Genomic DNA, 16,828 nt, shown 5'->3' with positions numbered 1-16,828 from the left:
AAAATCGAGAAAGCAAAGATCATTCAGAAGAAAAAAAGGGGGAAAAAATTAAAAAACACAAACTTGGTTTTTGAGTATCAATAAAATTAAAAGCTCTTGGTCAGCTCCCATGCTGGATTTCCTGTTATTACTTAATTAGAATTCCTATTTATAAATAAATAGTACCAGTAAAATATTACATCTGGGGACCCCTACAATAACGTCTTACTTACACACACATTTTTTTTTTTAATACTGTTTTCTGCTGTCGATACACACAATTGAGTGTCGGCCTTTGGTGCTGGTGCGGATTCTTTGGAGCTCAACGGTGAGCAGATGTGGCCTCTTGAGGACCTGAAGATTCTGCTTTGCATCCTGTGGGTGGGCAGGACGCCTGGGGCTGGCTTTGTTTGTTTTAATCGCAAAGAATATTTATGTGTTTTTTTTTTTTTCTTGTCGGTACAGAGCTTGCTCTCTGCTTATCAGAGTCCTGCCCGCAGGTCAACCAGGGCTTTTTTAAGTTTTTTTTTTTTTCAAAGCAAGATTTCCGGACGGGGAAACCATAGGCCACTTTTTTAGCGACAGATGGCGGGAGAGACCTGGAGCTGGGGGTCGGTGGGGCGGAGATCGGCCTGATCCCAAGTCCATCTGTGCAAGTCAAAGGCAAAATTGGGCACCAACGAGCTGGCAGAGGCAGAGACCAGCCGGGGACGTGGGGATCTTCTGGGAGACATCACGCGGCAGAGGTAGGTGCTTCTCTCAGACAGAAGAGGAAGGCCAAGGTTAAGTTTTAGGGCTGGTTTTTGCCCAGGGAATCCCGCAAGTGTCTATTTGGAATCTCCCTCCAATAAGGGACTGGGTCCCGTTAAGAAAATCAGAAGAAAAAAAATATATTATTATTTATTATATAACAAAGTCGACATTAACACCGAGACAGCGCGAGGTTCCCAAGATCCACCAGGATGAGACACTCACTGAGCAGGATGTTCTGGAACCTAAAAGAAGGCATCGGGAGACACGAGGGGGCCGAGGCGGCTGGTGAGGAGCGGGGAGTCCTTCGGGCATGCGATGCCGTCTTCTCTTGGTTTTTGAAGTTTGGAATCAAAACGACAGAGTCAGATTTTTTTTTTTTTTTTGGATGGTGGTTGGTTTGCAAACTATTGATCGGATCAGCGCCCGGGGGCCTCGAGTGCGCGGATGCAGAGTGGAAAACTCGTGGGGGGGTCCTCCTTGCGCCCATCTCTCTCCCTCGCCCCTCTCCTCTCTCTCTCAGCAAATGCCTGCGTCAGGGCCACCCGGCTTCAGCTGTTCTCGCTCCACTCTGGCACCATGCCGACCCCGTGCACAGAGTGGTAGTGCTGGGGGGACAGGGTCCTGGGCACCCCATGAGAGTACAGGAACTCGGGGGGCTGCAGGCTGCCGGGGGACTGGAGGCCAGTCTGAGGCCCACACTGCCTGACCACAGGCTGGTGGGCCACGGAGGTCTGGTGCTGAAACATCCCCTCTCCGAGCTGCGGGGAGCCGTGGTTGGCCATGCCGGCCAGCCTGGGGACCAGGGGCCCCGAGGTGAAGTGAGCCGAGAAATGCTGGTAGGGGATTCTGTCCATGGGCTGCACCGTGGTGACTGTGCAGCTGCTGTAGGAGGGCATGCTGGGCCACGTGTTGCAGCTGATGTCCTCCAGGCTGGGCACGGGCTCGCTGGGCGGGGCGGAGCTGGCGTACATGCAGGCCTGTCGCTGGGCCGACTCTGTCCTGTAGGAGGCGCTCAGGCCCTGCTGCTGCGGGTAGCTGGGGCGGTAGAAGGGGTCCTCTTCGCTGGGGGGTGTCTCCATGTATGGCTTCTTGTAGGGGTGGTCTGCAGTGGAGCATTCCTCATCTGCGGAGACAGGGGGACAGGGACCTGTGAGACAGGGGCCAGTGGCCCGACAGCCAGGAGCACAGAGGGCCACTTGGCGACAGGACTGGAGAAGGTCAGCCCCAACCTCCGTTCTGAAGAGAAGAGGGAGCTGGCTGGTCCAGCGCTCAGCTGTGATGCTCTAAGTGAGCAGCCTGGCCCTTCTCAGCTCCGTGTCTGCATCTGGAAGATGGAAAGGTACAAGCAGCTCTTCCTACGCAGGGGGCGGAGGGGACCCTTGGGAAAATGTGGGTTAGGCATTGGCGTGAGGAGATGTTCGGTACAGTGTCACTATCCTCTTCTCTGCTCCCCAGCCTGTCAACTCCACAAAGATGGGACATTGTCTGACCTCTCCATCACCATGCACCCAGACGGATACCCGCTCAGGAATAATGCCATCGACAGTATCAATGTAACAACAAGAACACATTCAGTGCCTGTCCTGCCTAAGCGTCCTCTAGGAGGTGACCCATTTAATCCTCCCAACAACCTGTGAGGTGCTTGCACTGTTAATCTTACTCTTTAGATGATGGAAAATAAACGGAGGTTAAAAAAACTTGCTCAGGGTCTCATATGGCTGATAAATGGTGCTAGACCCAAAGTAATCTGACTACCAAGTCCCCGGTCCCTGCTCCATGAAGAAGACATGCAGTCAATATTTGTGCAGTGGATGGATGGATGGATGGATGGATGGATGGATGGATGGATGGATGGGTCAATGGACAGGTGGATAGATAGATGGATGGATGAATAGGTAGGTCATGAATAAAAGGATGTATGGATGTATGGATAGACAGAAGGATGAATGAATGGATGGATGGGTAGGTGGGTAGATGGATGGATGGATGGACAGACTGAGGGGTCAGTGGACAGATGGATGGGAGGATGAATAGATGGATATATGGATGGACACATGGATGGATGGATGGATGGATGGATGGATGGATGGATGGGCAGACTGAGGAATCAATGGACAGATGGATGGGTAGGTGGATGGATGGACGTATGGATGGACAGATGGATGGATGGATGAGGAATGGATGAATGGATGGATAGGTGGGTGGATAAATGGGTAGGTGGATGGATGGGTGGGTGGATGGATGGATGGATGGACAGACTGAGGGGTCACTGGACAGATGAATGGGTAGATGGATAGATGGGTAAGTGGGTGGACGGATGAATGGACAGATGTATGGATGGACAGATGGATGGATGTATGGACGGGCAGATGGCCCAATGGATGGTTGGATGAGGGGATGGATGGACTAATGGATAAAAGGATGGGTACCTGATGAATTTCCTTTCCAGACACCCTCTGTAAGGAGGTCCCCAGTTAGTATTTGTTGAGTTGGTACAAGTTAAAGTGCTGCTGTGTCTTTACAAAACAGCTCACTTCCCTTCTCTATGCACCAGTCCGTCCCTGGGAATGGACACAAGCACTGGGCTAGCTGTGCCGCTCCTGGGTGTCATCCTAAAGAACAGAAGCCAGCCTACTGTCACCACACAGGCCTGCCAACCACCAAGCAGCACCGTTCACAATGGCAAAGTTGCAGAACCAGCCTGGGTGTCTGCCCACAGATGACTGGATGAGAAACTGTGCTCTCCACACACGACGGAATTTGATTTAGCCACAAAGAAGAACGGCACTTGAGAGCATTATGTCAGACAAACAAGCCGACCCGGAAGGTTAAGGACCATGGGTTTTCTCTCCTGTGTGGAAGTGAGAGGGAAGATAAGGTGGTGGTGGTGGTGGTGGGGGGTCTCCTGCAAATAGAGACCACAGGACAGAGGAAGGAGGCCGGGAGGGTCATTGATTATTATTATATATTGTGTGCGTACACAACAAATTCACAACTGTCCCACGGTCGTGTGTCATTATGGTGCACCAATTTTAAAATATGAGAGGCCAGGCTGTCGCTGAGAAAAATACACTGAAATATGACAGTGGAAGGGACACAGAGTTCTGCACACGACCTCAGGAGGTTCAAGGACCCCTTCCAGCCTCCAGGAGAAGGGGCCTCGGACTTGCCTCTGACTCTTGTACTTGGTACCTGCCTGAGCCCAGCAGGGCGGCCACCCTCAGGAATGTTGTCATTCCTGAGGGAGCACCAGCGACCCTCACCTCACTGGGTGATCAGGAACGAATAAGAAGGAGCACGGGTTTCCCTGGTGGGCATCATCAAGGGCAGCTCTGGTCACTGGGTGATGTGCCCATCAGCCTCGCCGTAGAGCTATTCTCATATCCCCCTCAACACATCAGCATCATTCCTATTCCTCAGAGGCAGACACTGACGCTCAGAGAAGGGACCTGTCCAAGGTCAGCCAGCTGGGAAGGAGCAGAGGCCAGGTCCGACTTCCTCTGCCTGCACACCTTGCCTCCAGGTCACCCAGGCATGCGACAGATGTTTACTGAGCTCCTACCAAGTGCCAGGTCGGCTGCCAGGTTCTGGAGAGGGGAGATGCCATCCTGGTCCCGGGGCACATGCCCGCCTGGCCTCACTCAGCCTCCTGGAGGAGCTGAGTGGGGAGGCCTGGCTCTCTGAGACTCCAAATGTCACTCACTGGACAGAAACTCCCTGGGCTTTGGACGGATACATAAAACAGCCCCCAACCCCGGGTTGAGAAGCTCGGGCCTGGGTTCCACTGTACGCCTCCATTTGCAACGACCCCCCACGTGAGACCCACAGATAGGGTCGTCTGTACCCGCTGAATGACAAGCAGGTTTATTTTTTCAGCTAACGTCGTTCTGGAACACATCTGGGACCCATAGGGTGCCCAACAAATTGCACAAAATGAAAAGAAAAAAAAAAAAGAAAGAAAACTGCGGTCACTCTTCCAGGTGCTCTGACGGTATGGTGCCAACCACCCAGATGTCTGAAGACATCCAGATGACATCCATTGCCTTTCAACCCGGTGTTCTTTTGGAGTCTCGAAGCCACCGAGGCACCCAGCTTGTTGGGGTCCTTGCTCCCGCCTGCCTTCTCTCCCCCCTTGCTCTCCTTCCTCCTCCACCCACCAGATCCATAAATTCTGCATGTTTTTCCATCGCTGCTGGGCCCGTAACCTTTGGTTTTTCTCACTAAGCCGGGGCGTTCCCCATTTCAATAATAGAAAGTGCAGCTGCAGGGTACCCTTGGCAAGAGAAAAAAAAAAAAAAGAAAAAACAAGCCTAACTAACCATCTCAAGTTTCTGATCCTTTTCCAGATTTGTAATAAGTCAAAAGAAAAAAAAAAAAAAACCGGGGGCAGGGGGGATGGGGATCATAAGCAAAAGGCCGGAACACATTTTGGAAAATCGTAAAATCATACATTCCAGTCTTTAATATCCCCGTGATCCGATGCAGGGCCCTAAGGAACACTGGGTTGGCTTCTTGATGAAAGCAGGTCCCGGGCACGCCCCCCATTCCTCTCCATCCTCATCAGAATTTACAGAAATTCCAAAGCCAGGGTCCAAATTTCAGGTCAGTGGTGATCAATGGGCAGAGTCTCTTGTGTTTATTTGGGTTATGATTTGGTGCCTCTCCTTCTATTGACCAAATCCTGTTGGGCTTCCAGGGTTGGGGACTTGGCTGTCATCAAGCACCGAGTTCTTCTGATGAGGTGAAGCTACTGCTCAGCTCCAGAAAATATATATTGTGTGGTCAGTTATATCGCAACTCTCCTGGCCCCAACCGACTCTCTTGGATAACAGGGAAGTTCTTTCTGGTTCTGACCATCCAGTACAGCATTCATGGTGAAAAACCTAGTTCTTTGGATTTTTCTAGATGGTTTTGGTAGAGTGGCTTTAGTGATGAATGCAGAACACAGATTTTAAGGCACAGAACCATGGCTATGTGGTCATGGTTGAACCACTGGACCATTCCAATTTCAGTTCTTGACTGTAAATGGGATAATACCTGAGCTTCTTGTGAGGTTTAATTGAGATAATACTTGGGCTGTGCTGGGGTTGTGGCTCAGTGGTAGAGCACATGTCTAGCATGTGTGAGGTACTGGGTTCCATCCCCAGCACCACATAAAAATCAATAAACAAAATAAAGATATTGCGTGTCCATCTACAATTAAGAAAAATATATAAAAAAAAAATAATTGGGCTAATGTAGTTTCTGTTTTCCTTGCACAAGAAGTCAGCAGAGAGCGTTGAAATCTCTTGTGTGTTCAAATAACCAGTTTTGCACCTTTTTCCTCTTTTCCCTCTCAGAAGGCTGGACAGATGGTTCTCTGAAGGTCAGCCACTACCTGGAGGTATCTGGGCAGATTCCAGAGCTGAAGACTCACAAAGCTGCTTTTTCAATCACTAATCCCGTGGAGCGAATCTGGTCGCAGTGTCCAACTGGGGCATTCCCCTTCCTGATCGGGCTCATTCACTTGGAAGACCTTTGTCTGGCCCTCAGGGCACCTATAAGTCAAGACTTCTGGCTCACAAAACAGTGCTCTTCCTGACACGGGGGGCTTTCTGTCTTCATGCAACTCGCCATGCTCTGCCAATGTGAAGAGCAGCAACCTTGAACCCTGACTGACGGGCAGGCTGTGGATGAACGGATGGATGGATGAACAGGTGGATGGATGAGTGGACAGAGGAATGAATGGATGGATGGATGGATGGACAGGTGGATGGATGAGTGGACAGAGGAATGAATGAATGGGTGGATGGATGGACAGGTGGATGGATGAGTGGACAGAGGAATGAATGGATGGGTGGACAGGTGGATGGATGAGTGGACAGAGGAATGAATGGATGGACAGGTAGATGGATGGGTGGATGGATGAATGGATGGATAGACAGGTGAATGGATGGGTGGATGGGTGGATGGATGGATGGACAGGTGGATGGATGGACAGGTAGATGGATGGGTGGTCAGAGGAATGAATGGATGGATGGATGGACAGGTGAATGGATGGGTGGACAGGAATGGACGGATGGATGGATGGATGGATGGACAGGTAGATAGATGGACGGGTAGATGGATGGGTGGATGGTCGGATGGATGGATGGACAGGTGGATGGATGGATGGAAGAAGAAATTGTGTGTGTGTGTGTGTGTGTGTGTGTTTTCCCATGCTCTTAGCATTTGGGTTAAAATGGAAAGGACTAGAATGGAACTACAGGAAAATCCTCAACTAATGATCCAAAGACTCAAGTTCAAATGTCACCTGGTCACCATCTGAAATCATTCAATTCATCTGTTGGCTTAGTAACTCTCTCCCCCAGTGAGAATACAAGTTTCCTGAGAGCAGGGGCCCTTTCTCCTGGCCCTTGGCTTATCGCAAGTACCCAGCGCCGTGCCCAGTCCATAGCAAGTGCTCAATAAATATTTGTCTGATGAATTTCTGCCTCAGATCTACCACTCATCAACCACATGACCCTAGAATCTAACCCTGGCTCTCAACCTCTGTTTGGCCCCTCTGGCTCCGAGGGTCCAGTGAAGGAATGGCTGTGGAAATGCTTTCTAAAACACACACCACTGGGGAAAGGGACCCTGCCAAACCCTCTCCAATAGCCGGCTCCCCTCCCTCTCTCAATCCCCGGCTACCCTTGGAATACCCTCTTCTGTCATTTGCTGTGCCAAGATCTTCATTAGGGTCGTGTTGGGTTGCTAATGGGAGGGGGCCGAGGATCAAGGTGGGAGGGGGGAAGGACGAGGGCTCTCCCAGGCCCGGGTCCTGGATTTGTCTGAGTGGCATTGATAAAGGACCTTCCCAGCTTTTCTTTTCTTTTTCTTTCTTTCTTTTTTTTTCGACTCAACCCACAGGGAGAGATAGTTTGGAGACAGCAGGGTCCACACACGAGGATGGCCTCTGGCCTGGCGGGCCCTTTGACATCTCCCTGGGCCCGGCTCCTGGGCTGGTTGGAGAGGAGACAGACAATGGGGGGAAGTCAGATAGCGGCCAGCGGGGGCGGGGAGCCACCCATGGAGCCATCACTTAGCGGGAATCCCAAACTGGAAGGAAACCTCGGCTGATTCCTTATCACGGGCCCATGTGGACGCCGATGATGAATTGCTATTTGTTGTCTCCCGGGCAGGACAGACAGAGTTCATCTGGAATGTTCTCTGTCACCGGGAGCTCCCTCTTCGGGGGAGCGGTAGGTGAGAGGGCAGAGGTTCCTAGAAAGGTGACGGTCCCCTCCAGGGTGCACACCGGGTGCATTCCGAGTCCACAGGCCTAGGTGGGCATCGCAGGCTGGGCCCCTCACTAGCTGGGTGACTGGGGCAAGTTCTCTGAGCTCCAGATTCCAAATCTCCTAATCGGGGCAAAGGCGACAATCCTTCACCGCGTTATCTGCAGCCAGTCACCGAGGCCTGATCCCACCCACACCTCCAGCTTCTCCCACACCCTGCTCTGGGCCACCATCTCACGCCTCTGAGCCCGCCGCAGGTCCCTGGTATCAATTCTTGTCAATGAAAAGTGACTGCTTCCGAACGCAAAGAAAACCCTAGTCACGGCTCTCGAGGGCCACTCACTCACCCACCCACGGGCAAGGGGAGCAGCTGAAGCCCCTGATTCAAATGACCGGTGACACTGGCACAGAGCCGGTCCCTGCCCTTCCTTTTTGACATTTCCTACCACTTTCTCCAGAGTCACAGATTTTTGGTCACTCCCCAGAGAGGGCAGGCTTCCTGCCCAAGGGGAGTACCTGGGGACACCCCCTCACCTGCTCCCAGCCCACTCCCTTTGGGGCTCACTCTCCGATCGCCCTCCCCGCATGACGCTTCAATCTGACATCCATTAGCACCGAGGGCATCTCCTTGAGAGCACCCGACAACAGTTTTAATTCAACAATGACTTGCATAACGTTTAAGCCACATGTACCGGCGTGAACGCTGGGACAGGGCCCCGTACAGTGGGTGCCTCTGCGATCCTCATCTTGCACGCAGGCCCAGAAAGGGGAAGCCACTTGCCCTCAGTCACACAGCTTCAAAGGGTCAGCTACTTGGATGATTTCTGCAATGAACCCACTGGCCACGAGAAGCTTTTATCTGAGGCGCCTGCAAATACCCCAGGAAAATCAAATGCTCCCATAATCAAAGAGGGCTACGGTCCTTGCTTTCAAAGGCTCTCGCTCCACTCCCCGGGATGCCTTCATAAGGACACTGCTGTAAATATTGAATCTAAAATGGGTATTGGTTCTTTTTAACTTCTTCCTCCCCTTCCTCTGGACTGGCATTCATTTAATCGACAGAACTCCCTAATTCAAACCTGGTGAGCTTGAATCCGCACCGTGGGACCCAGTCCCAAAGCAGGCCTCGGGCGGAAGAGGAAATCTGGAGAGTGTCCCGACGAGGAGTGGGAAGAGAAACAGGAGGGAGCCGGGGCGAAGCACGCAGGCTCCAGATTTCAGTCTAGGCCTGGGTTCGAATTCTGCCTTCAGGAACTGGCCGGCACATCTTCCCACCTTCCCGACCTGAGCCTCCGCTTCCCAGCTAATCCCAGCAAAGGCTTGTGTTCCTAGTGTTCAAAGGCTTGTCCTGGGATCAAGAGAGGACGCCCTTCAGGAAAACACAGACAGGACCTCCGTGCAGGTCCCAAGTTGCGGGGGACATTCCTAAGCCCTGTCCCGGGCCTTGAGAGGCAGAGGCGTCTGCAGGCATCTGTTTCCAGGGCGTCCAGTGGCCGACGTGCTGGGAGTTGGGCCAGGGGCTGCTGGGGTGGTACTGTTCAGGCCTTCAAGATGCAAGGATGTGGGTGGGCTCAGGCAAATCGGGAAGTCAGGCCTCCCCCAGGTCAGCTCTCCAGGCCCCCACACGAGGATCGATGGTTGTTCTCCCCTCCTTCCAAATGCAAGACGGTGAATGTCAGAGAGCCTGGTGCTTTCCTCACAGAATCCCAGCTGCAGGGACAGACATCTGCCAAAGCACCCATTTCTATCGGGGCTCACGGGTGAGCTTTTTTTTTTTTCTTTCTTTTCTAAAAGCTCAGGCCCTGGTGGTTGGACTTCCAAAGTGGGCTACTGAGGCTCTGGGGTGACAACAGGCCTTGCTAAGGACGAAGAGCAAAAGGGCTGCTACTCCCCGGGCCGATGGTGAGCCCACACAAGACACGCAGGATTGTCCGATGTCTTCATACGAAGCCGATCCGACAAGGCCTTCCACGAGCTCCGATCCGACAAGGCCTTCCACGAGCTCCAGCAGATGGTCTCATTTTTTTTTTTTAAGAGAGATGCAGTTAAGTAGGTCCATATGCACACAAACTTCCAGATACCAAATGTGGGTTCACCCCGATTGGTTCTGAAGACCACAGGTTGCAAGCCCTAGGGTACACTGTCCCGTGTAGCCTTCCCTCACGCCGTCACCTCAGCGGGCCACCATCTCTTGGCTTCCTCCTGGGACTCAGTTTCTGGGGTGATTATCTGCCCTTAGTTCATCACGGTTACCATCTACAGGGTGCTCTGGGAGACTTATTCCTCCTTCACGAAGTGGGAAACTCAGGCTCAGGGAGGTTCAGACACCTTCCTGAAGTCACACAAGAAGCCAGAAGCAGAAGGGAGACTCGAACCCGCGTCTCTCTGGCTTGGCTGCCTGCACCTGTCTGTGGCTCACACCGAGCCAATGTGTACGGAAGCCCCATGCGGCCATGCTACCTAGGTCGGCCACTTTGATTCTGGCTCCCAAGAGATTTTCTTTGTTGCTGCTTGTAGGTGAGCCCTTGTGGTCTCAGCTGACTCAGGGAGAAGCCATTACTTCTCATACGACAAAGAAAAACACGGAGGGTTTCAGACACCAGCTGAAGTCAGTTGTGGCTGTGTGTGTGTGAGAGAGAGAGAGTCCACCTGGGAGACACAGAGGAGGACTCCAGAACTTCTAGAAGGTTCCCCGGGAGCACAGCTGGGAACCCATCCAAGGAACACCGGAAGCAACCTCTCTGCCCACCAGGGGGGAGGGACACACGAACCCCGCTCGCCCCAGCAGACCACATCTCTTCAGCAGTTAGCAAAAATGGACGGGTCTGGGGCCGCAAAAGGGTATCTGAAGCACAACCTAGGGGCCGGGACACAGCTTGGTGGCAGAGAAGTCCTTATCATGCACAAGGCCCTGGATCACACCCAGCACCAAACACATACACATACACACCCTAAAGGTTTTTGTTTTTTTAAAAAAAACAAATGGATGTTGCAAAAGACATGTACTCTAATGTCACCTGTGTTGGAAGTGTCTTTTGAAGACTATTTATCTGTGTGTATGTGTCACGCATGTAAGCTTGAGTAAGTGGATAAAATAGATCTGGACATTCCAAATACGTCTTCTTCAAGGAAAGGGCTAGATCGGAGAAACTCAGGTCCAGGGAGACTAGTTTTACTTGCATGATCTGAATTTCTGATCATCTCCATGTATTTGTGTGTTGCTTGCACCTTTCTAATCAATCAGTGTGAGCGTGCATGCCCCCACCCCCACCCAACCCCCAAAAGGAAGGAAGAGGCGGCCGGGGGCGAAGGTGGGGGGGCTTTGTGCTCACCTTTCCTCTTGGTGCAATGGTAAATTTGGCTGTGCTCCTGAGGCAGCGGGTACGGGTTGGGTGGGGGCAGAAGGTCCTGGGAGGGGCCGGAGATCCCATTCTCACACTGGTACTGGGACCCTAAGTTGGACGAGGTGGAGAGAGCTCGAGGTTCGCTGCTGAAGGGACTGTGGTTGGAGGCCACTTTCTGCCTCACGGTGCTCCTGGGAACCACGGGGTATTCTTTACTGAAAGAGAGAAGACGGGAAATAATGTTTATCAGTGCGTTGATACAGAGTCCCCTGCCAGCTAAGCCACAGAGTAAAGAATCCACCTGAAAAGTCATTGAGAAAATAAGCAAAAGGGTCTCTCATGAGCAAAGCAGCCGAATTATGTTCGTGTGCATTGTATTCTGAAAAGCCACACCTGGGCACTAATTTTTCATGTCTTATACATTAGGCAAGTAAATTTGGGAGGAGTTCTCTATGTATCAAAAAGGCCAATGGGCAACCCCAGGTTAAGAACCCCTCTTCACCATCAATAAGCACACAAAGCCTTTTGAAATATTCTCATCTAGTCTATCATCTTTGAACTCCCTAATTCAAGAGCCAGATGAACTGAGCAGTGGCCTACACTCCACCTCGGGGTGTCCACCTTTAAAATGGGACTGAGGTCTTTCTTTGCCCGGAGTGAGTTAAGGATGGCCAGGTGTGACCTTAGGTTACTCTAATCTGGACACAGTCCCACTTGCATCTTAGGATTTCCTTTTGAGCTACTGTCCCTCTGTCCCCTCTGGTGTATCAAAGCTCTCCGTGGCATCTGCAAAGTAGGGAAGATAAGCATCCCCGGTTCAAAGGGTGGTTGAAGGAAGAAGTGAGCTGAGAGTGAAAAAGATTCAGAAATGTCCACGGCATACAGGAGGAGCTGAGCAAGTGGTCACCTTCATCACGATCGCCCTTGTTTTAGGTGGAAAGAGGAGAGGGAGAGAGAAGAAAGAGAGAGAGAGTGAGGACAATGAGAAATAGCACAGGGTCCAGGATGAGATGGAGTCAGATCCAGGTGTCTTCTGAGTCACTCATGGACTGGGCACCCTGCAAGTCACAACCCCTCTCAGCAGCAGCGTCCACAGGAAGCTGAATGTCATAAAAACCTAGTGACATTATATGTACAGCATCCTGCAAGGTACTCAAACCCGGTCCTCCATCTTCCCCCACCTCCAGCCTTCCAATCAGGCATGTCCCTAGGAAACTTCAATAAACATCCCCTCTGGGAAGGAAGAGGGGGTGCTAAGCAACACCAGGAGCCCTGTCGGGAATGAAGCAGGTGGGGGATGAACTGGGGGAGGTGGGTTGTAGGAGAGGTGGGAGGAGGGGACAGACAAAGGAGACACAGATTCTTCCTTCGCTTCTTTTCTAGTTGTTTTGAAATATATCATACTGTGTCCTATACCGTCATACAAGTGTGTGTCAAATAAGTTTTTAAAAATTAAGTTAAAAGAAAATAGGGAACACGCCCGTAATCCCAGCAGCTCAGGAGGCTGAGGCAGGAGGATTGTGAGTTCAAAACCAGCCTCAGCAGCTTACTGAGGCCCTAAGCAACTCAGCGAGACCCTGTCTCTAAATAAAATATAAAAAAAGGGCTGGGGATGTGGCTCAGTGGTTAAGCACCCCTGGATACAATCCCCAGTACCAAGAGGAAAAAAAAAAAGACAATGGAGAGAATCATCCAAGTGTGTAAAAAGAAAACATCCTGACCCCCCACGTTCTCACACTCATAGGGACTGGGGTCTACTAGCATCTAGGCAGAGCATTTATAATGTGCATATATTCCTATGTAAACACACTCAAAAATATTTTGATAGCTGTATTTCAACATAATTGGCTTCCTTTGCAACCTGTGTGTTTTATTCTGTGCACTTAACTGCATCATCCTAAGAAGCCATCCCCAAGGCCCATGGCACTGAGCAGGTTAAGAAGTCTGCCCCAGGAATTCACCTCAGGAAATCCCAATCCTCAGTCAATCACGATGTTTGCCACGACCTCAAACCAGACATTGTTCAACTAAAACATTTTTTTAAATTAATTTTTTGCTGGGCACAGTGGCACATGCCTATCATCCCAGTGACTCAAGAGGCTGAGGCAGGAGGATCACAAGTTTGAAGCCAGCCTCAGCAACTCGGCAGGACTCTTTCTTAAAATGAGAAATAAAAAGGACTGGGGCATAGCTCAGTGGCAGCCCTGGGTTCCATCTCCAGTACCAAATAAAAAAAAATCATTAAATCAACCTACATTCAAAGTTTAGACTTACTATAAGCAATTAATATCTGTGAAATTAAATTATGGGCTTATGGTACTTACAGTTCCTCTAATGCAATTATAACAAATGCTGCCTTTAATTGAAATTGAAGAGTACACTTGACACGGCCTCATGTGCAAAGACCTACACGGAAAACAGTCTCTAGGGTGGTGTGCAGCCCATTTCATGCTGCAATCCCGTGAAGCTGGTCTCATTTCTGTCCCCATATCATAGAGTCAAAAACCGAGGACCAGGAAGATGAGACACTTTGTCCAAGGTCACAGAGCTAATGGCAGACACAACCAGCATTCCAACCCAGTCGCCCCTAAGAATTTCTCTATGGTCTCCTAATTACTTCTTTCAGTATTTAAAGCTTAGCTCAGGGCTCCAGGCTCCCTGCTCCTGCCCCTGGGGGTTGTCACCATGCCCCCCCTGTGCCCGTGCCTTTGTTTGTCATGGGAAAGCTCAGAGCATCCAGGCGGGAACACGGGTGAGCCTTCCAAGTTTCCATGAGACAACAGGCTCCTCACAACACCCAGGGGTCTCCCAGCTGAGCTTCCCGGGGGGGCTTGTGCCATCACAGACCCAAAGTTGGAGCCATCCTGAGCGGCCACTCATCAGAATCCAGCCAGGGGGGCCAAGAGGCTAAAAGGAATGAAATTAGCTTTCTAGCCCTGACTTTGTGGTTTCAGCTACGTAATGGAAAAAGAATAAGAAGAAGAAGAAAAATTACCCTCATAATAAAACACTACAAAAGTTGTCAAATCTCTCGGGCAATTCTATTTGGGTGAGCTGAGGTCAAGCGCTGGGCTGTCAGGGCTCCAGGAGGAAGGAGGGAAATCTCTTTGGGTTTTTTATTTTTAATGAGGATGGTTATTTTTTTTTAATTAAAGAAAATAACCCCCAGGGTGGGGGGGGGAAACTATGTTGGCTGAGGGAATTTACAAGAGAATGTATCAATGGATTCCGTGGAATTCTCCAGTCCAATGCTGCCAAATGGCAAATCCCCTCGCTGAACGGCCAAACCCTGCTTTTGATTACGAACACTCCCAGAAGTGAGAGAGGAGGTCACACGGCAACCACTTGCCCCTAGCAGCTTGCTCCCCTCTAAGGAGCTTGAAACATCATCCCGCCTGTCAATCAAGAGCATCTTTCTCAAATGCCTACAGTGCCGTTGTTCCAAGTTCACCTGGCAGATGTCAAAATGGCAGCCTGGAGTTGATGATAGAAACAAAGGGAAGGAGATATCCCAAGGGACAGGAGTGAAGGGATTTTGGCCGAGTCCATCGATGGACAAGTCCAAGGGACCACATTAGTACCAGAACAGCGGAAACCTCTCAAGACCTTGGGATGCACCTCTACGGCTTCAGAGCATCCGCGCAGAAGCAAGCACACAGAGAGTTAAATGGGGAGTCAAAAAGTCTTGGTGGGTCTGGGGACACAGGCAGCCCCAGGGACAGTTTCACATCATTGTCACCACTGTCTCCTTCCTCCTCCTTCAGAAGCTTGGACTGCTGGACTTAAGTGCTTTCCCTCATCTGATCCTGGAAAGAACCTCATTCCATGCATATGGTTAAGCTTACTTGAGAGATAAGGAAATGCAAGCTCAGAGAGGTTCAGCAATCACACAGCTGAGGCAAGGGAAAGCAGAATGTCACCCAGATCAGTCTTGTTCCAAAGCTCCTGCCAACTCACTTACACTTGATAATAAAGTAACCCTGCTTGCACACACCAATTGTGTGCCAAACACAACCACCCTGCTGCACGAAGCCCTCCGTGATAAGGGAGCTGGAGACCAGCTACACCCGCTGGTTCCTTCTGTGTGAGTGGAAACTTGGGTTCACCCGTGTCAAATCCCAGGCCCTCTGTGTGTCAACCAGCTGCACCCACATCCCACGGACCAGCGCTGATCCGGGTCCCCAGGCCCTCCCTGAACTCTCCCTGGGTATCAACACCGAAGACCAGCCTCTGGCCCCCGCCCCTTCACATTCTGCTCCACGTGAGCGGGTTCCCTGAATGACGCCATTGTCGCCGGGTCTGGGTTGTAAAACGTTACAAGGGAAGATTGAAATCTTGGGCCAGCAGGCTCCCTCGGCCTGCGCGCTAACGAACACCCCCGAGCGCGGTCCCGCCGCCGCCTGAATGGCCTTTTCACGGGAGCAGGTGGCGGGGTGCTAGCGAGTTGGGGGTTTCTGTTTTGTTTTGCTTTTCCCAAAACTGCTGGCAGCGCGAGCCCGAGGACTGTGCAAGCCCTGTTCTCGGGAGCCTCCTCCACCCTGCGCTCTCATCGGGGGCTCCAATTAAAGGGGGGCAAAGGGGGGCGGGACCTGCAGCCCCTGAGAGCCTCCCTGATTTATTAACCGCTTCCTATGGGCTGGGGGGGACACGAGTCCCATTGCACACGCATGGACGCCTGGACACCGCAGGGACCCGGGAGAGCGCACCCCGGGGCTGGATTTAACCCTGTGCAATTAAAAATCAGCTCCTTCTTTCGCGCCTGCAAAGCGCCTCCCATTACTTCACCGCACAGTTCTGCACCCCACGTCCAGCAGGCTGCGCGGAGCAGGGGACCCTCTGGCCGCCCCCTCCCAGAACCAGGCGGCACAGAAAGGGCGGATGGATTTCCCCAGCGTTGATTCCACCAGGCACATATTTTGTGAGGGTTGCCAAGAAACGCCAAGGCACCCCCTCTGCCACCGCTTGTGACAACTTTGGGACCCTGTAGTTAGATCTCTAAATAACATCCATCAGGGTGGGAGCTTCAAGGTCACACTGGTCAGATATGGCCACTGGCTGGATAGATTCTTTTTCTCTAAGCCTTAGTCTTATGTCTATAAAATGGGTCTGGGGGCAGTGGGCCAGGAGGATTAGCACGGAAGGAAGGACACATTGGCTTTATCCTCACCCGCTGGGAAATCCCATTGCACTATGTTCAGGCAGTGAGCGGCTCTTACCTTTGGAGGACTTCAAATGTTCTAGAAAGACCCTCAAAGAGCAAACATGGTCAGCTTGTCAGGGGTTCATTTTCGCATCAACTATTCAAAGGGCGTCTGCAATTTCAAAAATGATTTTTGCAAACACAACCGAGGCAGCTCTGAGATCCTGGACCAAGCTGTTTGGATGGTCCATGACATCTCCCTTGGTCTCAGCGTCTCCATTTGCAGAATGGAGGAAACAAGCATCATCTCACACAACCGGGCGAGCCCCTGGGTTTAAAGCTGGATGGGAAAC

At 51.4% G+C, this 16,828-nt stretch overlaps 1 protein-coding gene across 1 annotated transcript in view; it reads right to left on the bottom strand.

Moving 5' to 3' along the window:
- Nucleotides 1-1,280: 1,280 nt before the first annotated feature.
- Nucleotides 1,281-16,828, bottom strand: part of Tbx5 (T-box transcription factor 5) — a 42,082-nt gene continuing 26,534 nt past the window's right edge. The window contains exons 8-9 of the mRNA XM_077795562.1: nt 11,324-11,550; nt 1,281-1,855 (exon numbers count right to left, since the gene is read on the bottom strand). Of these exons, the coding sequence (XP_077651688.1) occupies nt 1,281-1,855; nt 11,324-11,550 (802 nt within the window). The remainder of the gene's footprint in view (nt 1,856-11,323; nt 11,551-16,828) is intronic.

The sequence above is a fragment of the Urocitellus parryii genome, chromosome 3, assembly GCF_045843805.1.
Source record: "Urocitellus parryii isolate mUroPar1 chromosome 3, mUroPar1.hap1, whole genome shotgun sequence".
NCBI lineage: Eukaryota > Metazoa > Chordata > Mammalia > Rodentia > Sciuridae > Urocitellus > Urocitellus parryii.
Note: the sequence above shows the minus strand (reverse complement) of the source record. Positions and strands in the feature narration are given on the sequence as shown.